General features: G+C 50.6%; 1 protein-coding gene across 1 annotated transcript in view; it reads right to left on the reverse strand.

The window, feature by feature from the left end:
* The window catches only part of SLC41A3 (solute carrier family 41 member 3), a 34,298-nt gene extending 16,649 nt beyond the window's left edge, over positions 1 to 17,649 (reverse strand). The window contains exons 1-4 of the mRNA XM_081097517.1: positions 17,478 to 17,649; positions 12,220 to 12,506; positions 2,522 to 2,629; positions 190 to 261 (exon numbers count right to left, since the gene is read on the reverse strand). Of these exons, the coding sequence (XP_080953643.1) occupies positions 190 to 261; positions 2,522 to 2,629; positions 12,220 to 12,474 (435 nt within the window). The 5' untranslated portion in view covers positions 12,475 to 12,506; positions 17,478 to 17,649. The remainder of the gene's footprint in view (positions 1 to 189; positions 262 to 2,521; positions 2,630 to 12,219; positions 12,507 to 17,477) is intronic.
* Positions 17,650 to 19,380: the final 1,731 nt, after the last annotated feature.

The following is a 19,380-nucleotide window of genomic DNA, read 5'->3' on the forward strand; positions in this document are numbered from 1 at the left end:
AAGAAGCCCCCAGCTACTGCAAGAATGTGGTCTGGTGGGCATGGGGTGAGTGGATGAGTAGCTCCCATCCCCAGAGCTCAGTCCAGAGCGCAGAGACAAGGCTCCCTGAGCCTTCACTCTTCCTACCAGCCTGGCTGCAGATTCCAAAGAGGGGAGGGGACCCATCCACCAGGTAAAGGGGAGAGTCACCTGAATGAGGGCGAGGTTACTGTTGATGACTCGGTGTTGCTCCCGGGGGTCATCAATTTGTCCAGTGTTGGCCTAGTGTGGAGAGAAAAGGGCAAAGGGTAAGTCTACTTAGGCCCAAAGCCAGGTCAATCCTTCCTGGAAAAAAAGGCAGTCTCTCAGGAGAGAAATCAGCAAATACCACTTCATTGACGTCAGAACAAATTATTAACCAGTTTTCAAAAGAGTGACTGGGGAGTGGAGAGGTAAAGACACAGGTGCCTTTGAGAATCAGATGGTATCATAAACCATGTCTCCCATACCCAAGTGTGGAAATGCACACACATGTATACATGCACACAAGCACACACAGGCATGTGTGTCACCCACAATTTCGGGGCCACTTGACTCCCAAGTTCCTCCACACACCACAGGGGAGGAGGACTCTGTGACCCTGGCCTGCTCCCTCTGCCAGTTCTCTGGCCCCATTCTCCTGAAATTCCCTTCTTCCCACGCCAGTGGACATCTCAAAGAACCACCAACCTCCCAACCTCATCTCTGCAAATCATCCCATTTCAGAAACACATGGAAGTCCCTCTCCTCTTATTATTAAAACACAGGCTCAGAAAGATGACTCTCTCCTTTAAAGATGGTCGTCAGGTCCAAATATCATAGCAATTGCCAGCAAAATTCAATATGTAGATAAGAAAAGATTTCAAAGCAAATATGTTTTCTCAGCTCCTTTGTACTGAGTTCTTTAAGTTCCTGAACTCCCAGGGGCAAAATAGAATCACTTTTGTTTGTACAAATAAGGAGAGTTGTTTTTTGTCATTAGCATGACGGACGTTGGGGACATATCACAGAATTGTCCCGGGGCCTCAGTCAGTTCTTCCCACCTTAGGTGCTTATAGGAACAAGGGAATCAGGTGGGGCAGACCAGCTGCAGGACCTTCCCTTGCCTGGCTGACTTGTGCCAACAGCGGGATACCCGGAGGCAGTAAGACTGCGTTTTGGGGTAAGAAAAGGCAGAGCAGTGCCTACAGTGGCCATTAGAGGGACACACAGTCCCCAGATCCATAAGACCAGTTACTGGTACATACCTCTAGGCAACACATTTTGACTCTCCCCCCAATCACCAGAGGTAGCCTGCTCTAAAGAAGGCAGCATTCTCGGAAACACAGAGTAAAAGGAGATCTAAAATACAACTGTAAGAGAGTAAACTTCTGTTGTTCCAAGCCACTGAATTTGCAATACTTTGTTAGAGCTGTAACAGGAAACCTGACATGGGCTTAAGACACAGAACGTATTCTCTTACAGGTCAGGTGGCCAGCGGTCTGCAATGAGTCTGATGGGGCCAGGAGAGCCTTGCTCCAGGGGAGTCTGTGCCTTTGCCTTTTCCAGTCGGTAGAGCAACATGTTTTGGCTCATGGCTCTTCCTCCATCTTCAAAGTGGCAGAACATCTTCTCCTTGGTCTCTGCCTCTCTCAGAGGCCTCCTCTTCTGTCTGAAACTTCCCTCTGCCTCCCCTACATCAGTGCTCTTACGATGACACTGGGGTAATCCAGGATGCTCTCCCATCCAAGGCCCTTAACGTAATCACAACCGCAAAAACCCTGTCCATACATCTTTGAGGGCTGCTGTTCGGCCCACACCCCTCACCTGTCTTTCCTGAGTCCTGCGCCAGGCAGCCCCTGCCCCACCCTTTGCACTCCATCTAAAGCCATCGCTTTTCTCTCATTTTCTTGAACACACCACACTTCCTCTTGCCACAGGCCTTTTTCACATACTGGATTGGCTATCCAAATGGCATCAGAGAGAGGAGAAGAATTTCAACTCCCAGGAGAGGTGAGAAGAGGGGCACAGCTAGGGGCCTTGTGAGTTAGAGCCCATAGGAAGCAACTCTGGTTGTGGGGCAGTCACAAGCCCTCTGCAGAACAAACCCCTCCTGGAGGTCATCACCAGCACTTAATACCCTGTCTCCTCTATGACATCCTCCATCAGCCCTGTGGTGCTCATCATGGCTTCAGTGTGAGTGCATGGAGCTGGGATCAGGATCCAGGTGGCCGAGCAGAGGCAGCCCACAGACTTGGGCACAGGGACACAGAGCCCTGCCTGCCATTGGGTTAGAGGAGAAACTCAGGGCACACAGGAGCTGGGCCTGGGCATACAGCAGTACAGCTTGGCTAAACAGGATGACAGGCTGGGAAGAGTGACCAAGTAGAGCATCGTGACAGAACAAAACTCAACACTTCTTTTTTGGAGAGTCCAACCCACCCACCTACAAGCTACGTCGGGGAGACCTGGTGGTGCAGACATGTCCCTCCCCGAGGGGTAGCTCACCCAGATGTCCACTTACAGCTGTGGAGAGTCGTGATGCCAGTGTCATCTCCAGGTTCCCCTTCAGGCCCACTAAGGGTGGCACCAATGTCAACAGGTCTTTAACCTCCACAAACACGGGCCAGTGCTGGTGGGACAGAACAAGAAGCTCAATCCATACACACATAATGGCATAGCTCGGACATTTCTTGAGAGCTTTTCACAAGTTACTCCTCATTCCCTGTAAAACAAATGAGTAAGACTAAACCATTTCCTTTTTTTAAAAAAAAAATGTTTTTATTGATTTTAGAGAGAGAGGGAGAGAGAGAGAGAAAGAAACATCAATCAGCTGCCTCTTGCACTCCCCCTACTGGGGATCGAACCCACTACCTGGGCACATGCCTTACCGGGAAATGAACCTGTGACCTCTGGGTGCATGGGATAACACTCAACCAACTGAGCCACATTAGCCAGGGCCTAAATAGTTACATAAGTGGCTTTAAACTAAATACAAAATAATGATGAAGCTGTGAGATGTTCTCAATACTATTCAGTGAACAGCAGTAGAGACCTCAAAAGAGTTCCTTTCTTTCTGGTCCCCAGAACCTGGGAAAATTGGGAGGAGGCTGGATTGAGCCCGGGGACACGCTTTGTTAGGTGTGCACATTGTGTTTGCAGAAACAGGAATGAGTCACCGATTTCAGAGCTGGGAGATCCACATGAACTGGGAGAGCGGAGCTGAGAGTGGCACTGCTTTATCTGGGACAAGGACTCCCAGGCGGCCCAGGCCTGCCGGCTGCTCCCGGCACCAGGGCCAAGCGCAAACTGCGCTGGAGTATCATGTGGCGGGGCTCGGGATGTGCTTAAAGAGATAGAAGGTGCGTCCATACAGGTCTCTATCAAACATAAGGAAATAAAAACATGAAGAATGAGAGGGGATAAAAAAGGAAACTCACGGATATGGACAACAGTGTGGTGAGTGTGAGGGGGGAGGGGTGAAGGTGAAGACGGCATAGAGTAGATGCTAAAAAAAATTAAAATTTAAAAAAATAAAAAAACCAAAGGGATGCATGTTTCAAGAAAACTAGAAGAGAAAACAATTCTTTGTGTTGTGGAAACTATTCCAACCTACTTAACATGCAACTAGATTACTCCTCAATCATTTGTAATGCTTCTACTGATTTGTTTGAGCTCCCTGGCCCCACAGTTATCTGTGACCCCTATACTAAAAGCTCCTCCTGGTTTTAGAATGCAAGAACTGAAAAAAAAACACACCTACTTTGTCAGCTAGGAGATAGGAGGCCTGGGGACCCCCATTGCCTGAGACAAGAGCTGTATGAAGCTGTGCGGATCCACTCACTTCTGGGGCCTGGGGAGTCACCTATAACACAACCTGGAGGTGAAGGGACTGGGCCAGGGCATCTCACACACACACACACACACACACACACACCCCACCTGCCCAAATATGTACTAGACTCCTCCTGTGTAACAGGCTCACCTCTGAGCTCTCCACACTGGCGCCTAGGACCACATCCCTGTCCTCTGCTGACCTCTCTACTCTCTCCACCTTGACCTCCACTGAAGGCTCTTCCTCCTCCCAACCTTTTAATTTTTTAAAATGTAATTAAAGAATTTTATTCCCCCCACCCCCCAAAAATTTTTTTTTAAATTTCCTTTTTCCATATAGGAAAGCTACAAGGTTAGACATTTCACCAAAGTCTAAAAAGCCTTGATTTAAGATGGGCGCAGGCTTTCAACTCTGCATAGTCCTCAGGTTCCTGGACAGCCTTGTGGGCTGATTTGACCAAACTAACACACTTTCTCCAGAAAACGCAGGGGCAATCTTTTTCAAGATTCCAATTCGGCAGCTGAGAAACGCCGTCCAAGGACAGATTGAACCAAGCCGAGGGGAAGATCAGGCTGCCACCGGACCCCTGACTGCCCTGTGGCACACCCGGCTCCTGACTAATCCTTTCCCACCAGATTCACCCCAGCCCATGCAAAGTCCGCTTCTGCCAACAGGAAAACCAAGTTCGGGAGACCTGCTGGTGTAGGCCTCCTGACATAATCCTGACTTCCCTTCACACTTGGTCTTCAGTTCCCTGTTCTGTCCACATCCTCTCCTTTCCAAGGCTGGAGCCAACTTCCAGAGCCACCCCATCCTCCATCCACACAAACGGCTCGGAGGAGGTGAAGGCTAGACCGTGACCCTTCATGCAGGCGTCCCCCCTTCTTGCAAGTGGCTGCTTGGGTGTGGGCTGGGACACATCGTGGCCCAAGAGATTTGAGACGTCATGTCTAGACACATGAGGCATCACACAACCATGAGGGGTCTATTCAGGGACAAGGTCAACAGACGTGGAAGGTAAAGAAGAAAAACGGTCGGACCCTGGATACTGGGCGACACTGGTAATCCAGCGAGTGAACTAGTGCCGGGGCTGCCTGATCTGTAGACTTCTTTACAGGGATCAGAAATGATTTAGTGACTTTGAGTTAAGTTTTCCATTCCTTACAGCCAGAGCACCCTGGCTGATGCCCTGAGGTCTGTGCTGGTGATGTGCGACGTCACCGGCTCAGTCTGCCTTCTGCGTGTTACACCTGCTGACCCAACTGCTGACGGAACCTTGATATCATATCCCTCAAGCCCCTCAAACTCAGGATTCTCAACTCAGGATCCTCACCCAGCACCCCCATGCCCTGCTCCACCCACCAGTTCTAAGCATCCTTCCTGCTCTGCCAGGCAGGACTTAATTAACCCCTCGTGTTCCCCGCCATCCTGCCATCCAAATCTTTGTAGCTGTCTTACATTCTTCCACTGCCCTCTTCAGCAACACTTTAGACATCTAGCCAGGGCACTAGGGAGGCTGAAGTCAATCAGAAGTGATGATTCTTCACTTGTGAATCAGGACCACAGCTTCCCAGCTTCCCGCTGCGGCCTGGAGCCGCACCCTCAGGTGTCTCTGGCCCTGCTGCCAGGGTGAGTTTTGTTGCACGTAGATGACCATGGCACCCAGCCCTTTAGAACTCTTCATTGCCAATTCCACTCCTGGACACATACCCAATAGATATGAGTCCTTTTGTCCCATCCCCACCCCCAAAATATACAAAGGTGAACCTCTACCAGTGGAGACCACCATAGCCCCTGGCTGGCCTGGACCCCCAGCCTGACCTCTGTCCCTTGTCTTCCCAAGGAAGAGCCCCACGAAGATTCTGGGGGTTGGAGGGAGTAGTGCCCATCACAACACAGGTCACAACACAAGGTGCACTTGGTCACCCATATTCACAGTCCTGCAAGGTGGGTGCACTATTAGTCCCATCTACAGATGGGGAAACTGAGGTGGGGGACACTAAGGAGTTCTCTCAGATACTGAGCAAATGGCAGAGCCAGGATTCGAACTCCTCAGTCCCTGCCTAATGAGTCTGCATTCCCTGGAAGGAAAATGGTTTGAGCTCCCGGGGCTAATGTGGCTCGTGTGGGCTGACCTTCTGAGAGGGTTCAGAAGCTGTAAATCTCGGGCACTGGAGGACCCATCTGCCAGCTCCGCTGAGCCTCAAGGCCTGGCTTAGGGCTCAGCCCCACTCGGGGGCTCCCTGCATCCCCACACCTGTCCTATCTGTGATGCCTGGGAACCCCAGTCCGCCCAAGCCCAGGCCCCACGCTGCCCCTCAGATGCCCGGTACGCACTTGGATGGTGTTCATCACCAGGCCGGCAGTCATCATGCCCAGACCCGAGAGCAGAAGGGGGACCACAACCTGGCACATGATGGAGAAGGTGGTCTCAGGGAAGACCCCGTGGGGGGACCGGGTGAGCTCACAGCTGAAGCCTCGCAGCTTCTTGCCCTGAAAGCGGAACTCCAGATTCAGCTGGGTGACCACCATGGTCAGGCTGTCAAGCACAGTCCCAGGAGCAAGATGTCCAGGCCCAGGAAGCCCTCCGTCCTCTGTCCTCCTCGCCCTCAGCAAGATACGTTTCCTAAGAAGTCCGCACAGGTAGGAAGGCCAGGTGCCCTGCGTCTGTGGAAGGTTCCCCAAGTGCCCCTCAGCCAGAGTCAGAGCACACAAGTGAGGAGAAAAGGCCCGAGTGACTCAGCCTCATTGGGGCCTAAGCCAGCTCCTGCTGTCCATCTGATCTCTGCAGATAAGGTTTTCTTCAGAGTGGCTGCTACGTCAGCTGGGACCTCCCTCGGCTAGCCTGCCACAAGAAGGCTCACTGTCCCTCGGCACGACCTTGACAGCATCCAGCCCTCTGGCCCACGCTGGCTCTGGCTGGACCCAGAGATAGAGCCACGTGAGGACTGGCCTTGGCAAGGGCCACGCAGAGATCTGCCGCCCTTGGCACGTGTGCCCTGGGCAGCCTCCACTCTTGGCAGATAAGGGCCTAGACAATCTCAGCATGAGGGACCCACTCCTCGGGCCAGGTCTACAGCCCTCTGAGGGTCTGCAGGTCCCCAAGATACCCATGTGGTCACCACGACTTTGATGTCCAGGAGGTCATGGGCACACAAAGAAACTGTTCAGAGGAATCACAGCCCTGTTCTTTCAAGGGCCCAGGAGATTTGTAAACGTGCTTCCAAAAGGACCACATTCTCATCTGCTACAAAGGTAAGACCAACCCGGTCCAGGAGAAAGGGCTGGGCTGCCACACGCCTTCCAGGAATTCTATTATTGTTGGGCATGTCCACTGTGCATTCACAGGTGCCAGGCTGGAGCAGGGATGAAGGCCATAGCCAGCAGAAGCCCAAAGCTGAGGGTCAGGTGCACACTCACCTATGGACTGAGGACCTTACCTAAACCAGGCCCTGGTGTAGGCCTCACCTCCTCTTCCTAAACCACGGTCCCTTGGGCACTTAACTGGCTCCCCTGTCTATCCCATGCTCAAGTCCCATCCCTTTAGCCTGAGGTTCACAGTCCTCACAAGTCTAGATCCTACGACCTCTCCTTGCCAATTCCAGCCAAACATCTCCAATAACTGTTTCCTTCAAGGCCCAGATATTCCTCTCACTGCATCTTTCCTCGCACCATTCATTCACTCATTCATTCAACAGATATTTTTAAACCCCTCTCAGGAGCCAAACATAATAAGCTCTAAATGTCTTTGGCATTCCTTCCATTGAGAGTTAGAGTTCTGTCTCCTCCCCTTCAGTCTGTGACTGCTGGAGTAGAACTCAGTGGAAGAGACACTGTGCCAGTCTGGTCCTGGGCCCAGATCTTGAGAAAGTGACAGCTTCTACTTCCCATCTCTTGAGATGTTCATGCTTGAAACTCAGCCACCATGCTATGCAGAAGCCCAAGCAATCACATGGAGAGGCCACATAGAGGGGTTCCAGCCACGAGCCCCAGCTGCGGTTCCAGTCGACAGCCAGCTGCAACTGTCATGTCACGTGAACTACTTTGGAGTGCCTAGCAAGCCACCCCTACAGAGGCTGCATTGAACAGCCAGCCATGCTCACGGAGGCCTGCCCAAAGCCCTGCAGATTCATGATCAAACTGAAAGACTAGCTTCCAACAGCCACAGAAGTTGGGTACGGTTTGTTGCATAGCTGCACGCCACAGAAGAAAATCCCTGCAGACCCTGCCATGGACCATGCCTGCACTCACATGGCTCCTTCTGCAGCTCCACATGAGGCCCAGGACAAATTCCTGACTGGACTCATGGCCAGTGGAGGCACCTTCTTATCTCTGAGGCCTCGCTAGCTTCCTGGCCACAGCCTAACATATCCTTCCCCAGAATTCCCAAAGTACTTTTTTTAAAATCTGTCTGAAAGTAAGTCCACTTAATGCAAGCAAGAACTGCTCAAGAATCTACTGTCCCTTCCTGGACTGTGCTCCTCTTGAGAAGGGAGTCTGACTGACTCACTACTGCAATCTTCACAGCACAGGAAACTATTCATTAATTTACTCCACGGATTAGTACTTAGGGCCTAATATTTGCCAGACTCTGATCTAACGGTCTAACAGATGTGGTGCATCTGTCAGTGGAATAGATATGAATTGAGCTTTCCGGTGTAGTTGATAATCGTAAAAAGGAAAATGTAATTATAACCTGGGAAAAGTTCTCTGAAGGAAAGTCAAGAAATGCTGAGAGCATAGAGCAGAATCAACTACACACATGCGCTAAAGGACCAGCGAATGAATGAACAAATGAATGAAAGAATGATAGATCTTCAGTTTCCTGTGCTTCTCAATGCCTTTTAACAAGGAATCGTTTCGTGTTAAATCAATCACCAGACTCTCAAAATATCTCCAGATGCTTACCAGCAAGTACTGCCTTCCGTAGGCCCTGAAAGCTTCACCCTAGTTAGTATCAGAGGCAGGACTAAGACCCTTAGCTCTTGACTCCCAGTGCAGGCTGCCCCCCACTGCCCTCCCCTGCTGAACACTCCCTGACCCTCCCGCCTGTACCCGTAGGAGGCTGAGATTAATGGTGTGGTTCTGAGAAAACAGGTGCCGAAGTTAACTGGTTTAAGGGAGCTAACCGGTTTAAAACAAAACCCCTCTCAGCTGGCCTGCAACACCGACCACACCACTCCCAAGGCACACCGCTGGAGAGGCCCCAACAGCAATCACTTTCTCCTGACCTTGGCAACTCCTGCAATTTCTTTATGGTTTTGAATGTGTTCAGACATCATAATACAATGTCAACACACACAGCAAGACCATGAACCATTCTCATCAGGACAGAGGATATGGAAATAGATAATCACTTGTACAATTTCATATAGAGATTCCTGATTAAGCAAGTTATAAATCATTACAAAATTGTTTCTCGTTTTTAAAAAATCAAGTGAGAAATTAAGATAAACACACTCACACACAGACATACAAACAGTAAAAAGTTCAGAAAGATATATACCAAGGTGCTCAAAGTGGTTATGTTTGAGTGGCATAATTATCAGTGACCTTTATTTTATAATTTGCTGTATATTCTATTGTGATTATTTGCTTTTATAACCATCAACTGTCACCAAAAATAAATAAAAGATGCCATTATGTGAGGAAAAATTACTTTCCTTGAAACTTGAAAACAAAATATGTCAACACAGTTTATTGGGTCATAATAAAAAAAAAAAAATCAAGAATGTGATTTTAAAAATAGTTCAGTAGCACAGTGGAAAATCTCCCAAGAGCTTCAGTTGGATTCCAGGGCTGTACCAGGTAGCGGTGGAATCTGGGTCAAGCATCAGGTGGGTTTCTGGGTGACCTGTAACAAGTCCCTGCCCTGTGGGCCTCTAACCACTCAGCCTCCAGCATGAGGGCGGGACTGCATCAGTGGTTTTCTGTCCACAATGCCATCAGAACTACCGGGGAGCTCCTAAAATGTGCAGCCCCACCTCAGGGCAGACCAGTGAATCAGATCCCCAGGCCTGTGGCATCAGAACCACTCCTCTATGCCAACACCCCTTGATTTTTAGGGCGTGTGTCATTGCAGGACAGTTAGGAGGTGCCGAGGGCAGGCAGAGGGCTTTGGGATGCCTATGGCCATTCCTAGCTTTCACTTCTTATTCTTCAGTGAGAACTGGGAATTCCCAGGAGTGTACCTTCCAAACGGCCTCCTATTCCTTTTGTGGGTCACCTTGAGCCTTGGCTGATTCTGAGCCAAATGGCCTGAATTCTTTCCCATCCTGTTAGGTCCTCAGAAATCAAGCCAATTACATTTTCAATAACAGGAAAGGTTCTTTATTTTCTGCTTCTTTGGCTGGCAGACCCACCCACAAGTAAAAGTGGACTGAGTCGCTTGCTCCCACCCTTGCCCAGCTTACTCTCATGAAGTTTCTCCAAGCAGCTCCTTCAGATCACTCAAGCCTCATTCCAGCATCTCCTCCTCAGAGAGTCCTTCTCGGACACCCCTGAGGCCTACCATCCAGCTCTATTTTCATCACAGCCCCTACTGCCACCTAACATGGACTTATGCATCTACTGTCTGTCACCGATTGGCTGCCTTCTGCACAGGCCCTGACCAGGGCCTGGGCTGGGAGGAGCCTGCAACCAAGGTATGTGCCCTTGTCCAGAATCGAACCCGGAACCCTTTGGTCCACAGGCTGATGCTCTAGCCACTGTGCCAAAACGGCTAGGGCTCCCCACTCGATTCTGACGGCCATGAGAGCAGGGCCTGGCTGTCGTGTCCACCCTGGCGTCGTCCAGCTCAGTGCTGGCCCATGGCACACATACTCATGTTGCATGAATGAGTGAATGAATGATTAAATGAATAAACAAATAAACAGAATCGTAGAAACAAAGAGAAAAAGAAACCCAGCCAGCCTTTCATACGGTTGAGTGGTGCCAAGCCTAAAATTATTATGATTTGCTGCCTTGACATCTGGTAAAACCATGGCCTCACTGCAACTTCCCCTCCCCTCTCTGCTCCAGCGGATAAGGTCCCCTAGCTAAGCAATGCTTCTTATCAGGGGGACCAGGCACAGTTCCCAATTATCCCTGAAGTGGGTTTTCGTTCCTGCCAGCCCATGAGATTATCCAAACGGGCTAATCTCACCCTCCCACAGAACCAGTGGGCACCTCACCTTATTGTTACTACACAGGCCTGCCTCCCACAGCCCCTGGCAATTTGCTCGGCTCCCAAGCCCAACCCCTGTGGCCCTGAGTGGTAGGCAGTGTCCTTCTCCCCCAGGCTGTGAGTACTGTGACTGATCAACTCAGTGATCTCATCCGTCCAGTGCTGGGGCCATGGGTCCAGTTAGCCCCATAACACTAGGGCAGGAATCCCTCTCTCACCAGTTAAGTAAAGAAGAGGCTTTCAGAACCACAGCGGACATCATGCTCTGGAGAATAACAGTTTCACAGCTTGTTTTCTTCATTTAAAATTAAGGGGGGAAAGGGGCGCTCTTCCTCTTGGGAGCATGCCCCTGCCTTCCCCTTTCCCTTTTGCTCCCCCTCCCCATCTTCCTCCCAGGAGTGTTACCTTTGCCTTTCTTTATCCTAAGCTCCAAGGGCCGTTCTTTTGCTTCTGTAACTTGTTTCCTGAGCCTACACAGCCCAGCTGGCTCACTTCTTCTACCTCCGTAACTTTTTAAATAAACTTTCTCTTATCATCTGGGGAAAAATTTAAGTAGGAACTGAAGGAACATTACCTGAAGGTGGAAGAAAGCAAGGTGGCAAATGGGATTACAAGACTAACAGAGTAAGTGCTCTCTTGAAGTTGGCTGCGGTTTATTTCAAAGGTGTGTCAATCAGATGCTGAGAAATAATGGTCAGGGCTTACTGACGGCAAAGATAAACCTTTTACTAAAAGTTATAGGCCTGGGGCAATACTGCTCACCATGACTGGCCCACTTAGAAGTTTATGGTCAGATCATCCTATGAAATTACTTTCCATTGAACCCCTTTTATCCACATATTTAAGTTACAAGGCGGCAACCCCGCTAAGGCCATCAATAAGTCTGGCATTGATTAATGTGGATTGGTGCTCCCTGGGGATACACACTCCTTGCACCCCCAGCCCCACAGGTCTCTACACTGAAGTTATTGGCCACAAAGGGGAACCCATATAGTTCACCATGGGGCCCTCTCCTTCCTGGTCCAGAGCCTGCTTAACCTAGGTTACGTTAGTCTCTGTCACCAGTAACTAAAAGAACCTTTACCAATTTGTAGGAAAGTTGTACTTGAGAGGAGGCCCTACCCTATGTTCCTCAAGCTGGGCCCAACATGTAGCTGCCTCCTCTTTAGGATGACATTAGGCAGTCCCCCAACACCATCATCCCCATTTAGTTCCCACTTACCTGGAAATAGTTCAAAAGTATGCCAGCCCCTGACAGTCCCAGGCCTGCAAACATGAAGGGCACTGTCACCTGGAAGCCAATGGATAGGGCAGTCTCCTTGCTGAGTTCAGTCCCCAGTAGTTTAGAGGTCACCCTTTGGCTCTCAGGGACAGTCAGAGGTCCATCTTCTGAGGCTGCAGGGAGTCTTCCTGTGCTGAGGGCGGGTGGCAGCCCTAGCTCTTCCAGCCTCCGCTGTCGGGTCTCTGTCCCATCCATGTGAGCACGGCTGAGCCCCTGGCAGCCTTCACCTGGGAGACACAAAGCAGCAGGGATGGTAGGGTAGAGTTCCTGACCCCCAATAGAGCTGATACCCTGTAAGTCTGCAGGCCCTTCTCACAGAGGCTGGCATCATTCCTGTCAATCCACAGCCCTTCACTTGGTGCCTGCTCCACATGGCCTCCTGCAACCCCAATTTGCACACATTTTTATTTAATATGCACACGTTTGAGAAAAAAACACACACATACAAAAGACAGCATCAAAATACATGAATTATAACCAGCAAAACCGGTGGTATAAGGACTTCTCAAAATTTTCTTTCATAAAAGCAACAGAAAAATTGTCAAAAGTAACTTTTTCAGAACTCTGAAAATTAATCAAAGGCATGCAGCAACACGGATTTTTTTAAAAGTATATTTTTATTGATTTCAGAGAGAGGAAAGGAGAGGGAGCGATAGAAGAAGCATCAATGATGAGAAACATCGATTGGATCGGCTGCCTCCTGCACGCCCCCTACTGGGGACTAAGCCCGCAACCCGGACATGTGCCTTTGACTGGAATCGAACCTTTAGTCCACAGGCCTGTGCTCTATCTACTGAGCCGAACCATCTAGGGCAACACAGATTTAGTCAAGAGAAAATGTTGAATCTCAGAAAGAACAGCAACACTGTAATGTCCATAATGTGTCAACTTGCCTTATACCCATCACTGCTCTCCCCCTCTGAAGCAGCCTTAAAAACCTTAAAAAGAGATGGAGGGACTAAAATGGCCTAGAGCTATTTCAAAGCCTCATTCCCAAAGAATTCTCATTATTTGACCTACCAGGTTGTTCACTGGAAGATGCCACTGGTAGACCGCCAGAAATTGGACTCATAGGTCACTTAGCATAAAAAGGCTTTTCCCTATTGGACATTTGCTGAAAACAATTACAGGCACTTTGTGGCTGCCTGAGACGGTAGGTAATATTGGGATAAACCAGAGGTCGGCAAACCGTGGCTCACAAGCCACATGCAGCTCTTTGGCCCCTTGAGTGTGGCTCTTCCACAAAATACCACGTGCGGGCGCGCACGTACAGTGTGATTGAAACTTCGTAGCCCATGTGCAGAAGTCGGTTTTCGGCCTGGGCGAGTCTATTTTGAAGAAGTGGCGTTAGAAGAAGTGGGGGGTGTTGGTCGGACACGGTGCAGGCGGGCCGCAGGATACGCAGCGCGGGGGAGGTACATTGTTTTGAGGTACTTTCACTGAGGTCAACCCCTTCCAACTCTCCCATCCACACTCATCTATCTGAAACAAGTATACAGGACGAGTGTGGACGGGAGAGTTGGAAGGGGTCGACCTCAGCGAACGTACCTCAATCAGATTGAGGACGTTTTTAGCAAAGGCCAGCTTAGGAGTACCCGAATTAAGTTAATAACAATGTACCTACCTGTATAGTTTAAGTTAAAAAAATTTGGCTCTCAAAAGAAATTTCAATCATTGTACTGTTGATATTTGGCTCTGTTGACTAATGAGTTTGCCGACCACTGGGATAAACAATACACTAACAGAAACCTAAAAGGAAAAGCTAGGGAATAAGATGCCTACACAGACTTTGAAAGTTCCTACACATTTCGTGGAATCTAAAAGGCCCCTCATGTTGAGCTGAGCATATGTTCAGGAAATACCTGCAAAGGCCCTGAGCATTCTCACCTCTGGCTAATTGGGAGACTCTGCACAGGCAGAAAGTGGAGGTGAAGGCAGAGTTGTAATGACCTGACTGATGTGCCCCAACAGCAAACAGAGCCCCTTGGCAAAGACTCGGAGACTTACAGGTTCCAGGCACGGTGATCAAGGCAATCCCTAACCAATCATTACCTGACCACTAAACAGAGACTTCAGTGACCACATATAATAAGGAATACAGACTAAAGAATTAGTTCAGAAAAGTTACTAAACAAATAACGACAACAAACAGCACTAATAAGAAACGCTACGAAGGGAGAATCTGATTTCCAGAGTCAACAGTGTGTCAACCAAAACCAAAAAAAAATCAGCAAACCCAGCCGGCGTGGCTCAGTGGTTGAGCATCAACCTATAAACCAGGAGGTCACAGTTCAATTCCCAGTCAGGGCACATTCCCAGGTTGCAGGCTCCATCCCCAGTAGGGGGTGTGCAGGAGGCAACCGATCAATGATTCTCTATCATTATTAATCTTTCTATCTCTCTCTCCCTCTCCCTTCCTCTCTGAAATCAATCAAAATATATATTGATTGGAATGGAAATGCTGATGGAGAAAGAGGTAAGAGAAGAGACAGGTGCTCAGTAGAAGAAAGAGAAGCATCCAGTCAGCATCGACAAGACTAGAGACAGGGGGAATGACTTAAACCCAGCAGGCGGAGCCCCTATCTCATCATCAGATGGCCCAAAGGCCCAGGGCGAGAGAAGCTGAGAGAAGCGCCTCACACTGCCTGGGGGAGGCAGGCAGTGGGTCCACCTCTGTGAAAGGCAACTTGGTAGTGACTACTCAGTACTCACATGACCTTACCCCTCAAGGCACAACGATGGTGACTGACATGGGCGAACAAGGAGACACAGCCAAGAGTGGCAGCAACAGCTGTGCTGGGAGCCTGACAGCACCGCCAACGCTGAGCTCCTTGTGGTCCCAGAGAGGGAATGAGTGTGGCTGTGCAGGAAGTGCGCACTGTGGGCACAGCACAGAAACCGCTTCCTCATGAAACCACTGTTACATGGGGAAAGCAGGCCAAAGGGTGGCGTCTAGAAACATCCCACACTGTCCCGTCCTGGGGCCCACCTTCACCTGCACGTGCGTGGGTGGGCAGGGAAAGGACTGGGCAGGGGTGACCTCAGGAGGGAGGGAGTTGCTGGGACAGAGGCCCCACCTGGGTCACATGACAGTCTTTCCTACCTGCTCTGTGCTCCTCACAGGGTGGAGACACTGTTCCACCCGACGGGCCTCACATCCCCGTGGATGCTGGTGAGAGGTGATTCTGATGCTGCAGTAGTTTACAGGGATCAGTTCATTGGAAATGTGGGAGTGTTTCGTAAGGAGAATGTGTTCAAATGTCACTGAGGTTCATAAAAAATGAGTACAGATGGACAAACCAGGTCCCGAAGGACTGGCCTGCTGGTGAGGGGCACTCCTGTCAGGAGAGTGGGCTGTGGGTGCAGGAAAACCCTCCTTTAGCCTGCAGGGAGGGGTGAGGTTGGGGGAAGGAGTCCAGGCCAGCCTTCCCCCAAAGGAAAGACTACAGACTGAGGAGCACACTGACATTGCCTCACCCAGTGAGGAGGTGGGGGGAGAGAGGAGAAAGCCAGCCTTGGATCCCCAACCTCTGGCACCCCAGTGTTCTGGAATGTGGTCCTTAGCACCTCATACAAAGGTGGGGGGGGGGGGCAAAGCCATTCCTGACCACTCTGGGGGATGGGGGTGGGTCAAGATGCTGTGAGGCCTCAGCCCTCTGGGCTTCACAGGTGACCTGGTCCAGTGGGAGAGCTTTGGAGCTGCCTCAAGGACGAATCTCAGCTTCTCCCCTTCCTAGATGTGTGTCTTATGATAGTTACATTTCTGTGGCTCCACTGCCTCATCTGTTACATGGGGATAATTGCACCTACTTCATAAGAGTTGTGAAGAGTGTGTTCACATAAAAAAAACAAAAAACAAACAAACAAAAACATTGAAACCTGTAAAGAATTTTTGTGAGTTTATTTGAGCCGAGCTGTCGACATATGCCAGGAAGCAGAACCTCAACGAATTGCGGTAATGCTCCGGAGATTGGCGGGTTACATCTGCATTTATATATTGCAATCCAAGGAAAGGGACGTAGGTGGGTTACATGAAATCCACTGGTGATAGAGTAGAGAGGCGAGAGAAAGCAAAGGGGGGGACCCCTGGGATTGGATAAAACGTAAAATGATAGACACATGCTTAGGTGCGTGCAGGAATAATTAACATGAAAATGAAGGAATTTGTGGTATCTGTCCTGGCGCCCAGCACATTTGGTGGTGCCCCAAGGGATCCAGTAAAAGGGAAGTTACAAGTTACCCAGACATTTCAAGGGCATGTTATTATAGATGCCACAAGACAGATAGGCTCAGTTAAGGTAAACGTTGGTTGACCTTGTCAGTGAAGATACTGGCCTAGGATGTAACTACCACCATAACTGCTTTTAGTTAAAGTTTAATTTCAGACCATCCTTTGCGGTTACTTTAGGTCTCTGAGTTTGCAAGACCGCCACGCAGGCCTTCCCTGAGTTTGTCAGGTTAGTGGCCCCTTTCGTCCACAAGTGCAAGGAATAATTCATTGGCATCACAGGACACCTGGCTGGTCCCATCACCAAAAGGACCCACCTGAGTCGTTTCTGGCCAGCTGGGGAGAGGGAGGAGCTAGAGAATCTGCATGGGGAGCAGGACAGTTAAGCCCAGACACCAGGAGTTTGGGGTGCCCGGTGTGGGGACCGAGCCTCAGCGTTACCTTAAAAAACAGGACTTGCCCCCACCCCATGCTCTGGGTCCCCTCTCCAGCACGCTCCCCACCCCCACACCCCGCCCGCACCATCCCGCCCTGCGCCCTCAGTATCCCTCCCCCTGACCAAGCACCCTAGACAGCGTCCCCCTCTCCTTTCCCCAGCCCAGGACCTTATCCGGTTCCTTCCCCAGGCGCTGCCGCCGCCTTCCCTTCACTCTCCCCTTTTCCCTCCTCCATCGCGGACCTCCCCGCAGGTTCTTATCCAGCGCTCCCCGAACCCGGGCCTCCCATCGGATCCCCGCTCCCCAAGCCCCGGACTCCCCGGGTGTGCCCCACCCTGCCCGGGATCGCCCTCCGACCTCTCCCCGCTCTACGTTTCCTCCGCCCTCTGCACGTCCCGGCGCCCGGCTCCAGCTCCAGCCCCGGCACTTCCCCGCGCTGGGCCTCCCTCGGAACGCCCCGGGCTCCCTGTGGGCCCCACACTCCGCGCGCCCGGCCCGGCACCCCGCCCCGGTCCCGGCGCGGCCGCGCTTACCCGATCCCGCTCCCGGGCAGCGGCGAGCGGAAGGCCGGCCCAACCCGCTGGCGGAGGACGAGCGCGGCCGCACGAGGGCTCTCGGAGGAAGCGGCAAAGGCCGGGTCGTCCACCGCCCCTCCCTCCCGCCCTAGTCCGCGGGGACCGGGAGGAAACGGCTCGCCAGCGCCGGAAGGCTGGGCCGCGCAGACCGCGCAGACCGCGCCCTCGGGGCTGAAGCGCGGGGTCTTTGCGTGGGGAGGTGTGGGGTCAGGCACCTGCTCCAGGCGGGAGTCACCCTATGAAAGACCGTTTCCTGATCGCGCAGAGCCGTCCCCAGGCTTTTGGCAGGAATGTCCCCCCTCCCCCAAAGCCCTTTGGGGAAGCTTCGCTTTTGCGGCTGGTTTACAAAGATGGAAACAGTCTCCTGCTAAGAAGCCTCCAGGGAGGGAAGGGGCAGGAGGGTTTCTTCTTTAAAGGGTGTAGGAAGAAGACAGGCCGTTCCTAAGGCGTGGGTGCCTGGCCTGCAGCCATGGAGTCTCCAGGATTAGTGTCTTGCTGTTGTGGGTATAGAAATGACTGCTTGACTGTTGTTTTTTCATTTGATCCCAGGTCACCACCAGGAGCCCTTCTTAGTGTTAGGTCTGTTCGAATAATTGAATGGACACCCCCACCCCTGGGAACTGACCTTTAGACCACTTCACATCAGACATTCCCTTTTGCTTAGCACTTGCTCAGACTACATTCACTTGCTAAGACCATTATCTTTCCCCTCAGGACCCGCCCAGAGAATTCTCTGCCCAGAAAAAGCCCACCTAGAGTCCTTTAAAATCTCTGACTCACCGTCCTTGGGTGCTGGCACCATTTGGGGGCTCAGCCCATCTGGGTTTCCAGATGACCTAATAAATTCATAATTCTTTACCCCTTTTGGCCTCGTGCGTTCCTCTTTTGGCAACCCTAACACTTAGTAGGTATCTTCTTTCTCAGGGTTCACAGATATTTAACAAGACTTAGGAAATACTGCATTATATTATTTCAACAAAAGACAATTTTGCATGTTACACACAAGAGGTTCTCCGGGTTCACAGACACAAACTCTCAGCCTTCTTATATCTAGATTTGGCTCCACCGCACAGGTCCTCAGGCATCTGGGCTTCAAAGGGCCAGGGATGCTATGGCTCCTCCTTCCTTCCCCATGTATTGAGGGGTCAAGACTATGTTTCTAAGTGTGAATTGGTCTCATGTAGACATTTCAGGCAAGACTGATTACGGTATGTGTGCATTTCAATTTGATGCTGATTTTAGAGTGATGTGCATCCTCACCTTCTTAATATATTTATTATTACACCCTTTTACCTGTTTGTAAGGGCACTTCACTCCTCGGACCAGCTCAGAACACCCCACAATGGCCGGTGAATGGTTAGAGTGCCCATCCGGCACTCGTCAGAGAATAGAAAGCAGAGTTAATAATTAATCGTGCTTATTTGAGGAAGCCTCCATAAAATTCCATAATACAGGGTTCAGAGAGATTCCAGGCTGGCACACAAATCCACACAGAGTGGGTAAAGCATCCCAACTGCATGGGGAGGGGACTTCTGTACTCAAAACCTGCCCAGACCTCACCCTGTCTCTCTTCATCTGGCTGTTCATCTGTATCCTTCCCATATACGCTGGGTTATAGTAAACCTAAGTAAATGTTTCCCTGAGTTCTGTGAACTGCCCTAGCAAATTAATTGAACCTAAGGAGGGGGTCGTGAGAACCGCTGTTTTATAGCTAAATTGGATAGAAGTTGGAGACCTACTAATTGACATCTTCAGATTGACATCTGGAGACCTACTAATTGACATCTTCAGAGTGACATCGGAAGTGGGTGGGAGCAGTCTTGTGGGACTGAGCCCTAACGTGTAGGGCCTGATATGATCT

The sequence above is a fragment of the Myotis nattereri genome (assembly GCF_964212035.1).
Source record: "Myotis nattereri genome assembly, chromosome: 8".
In the NCBI taxonomy this organism is placed as follows: domain Eukaryota; kingdom Metazoa; phylum Chordata; class Mammalia; order Chiroptera; family Vespertilionidae; genus Myotis; species Myotis nattereri.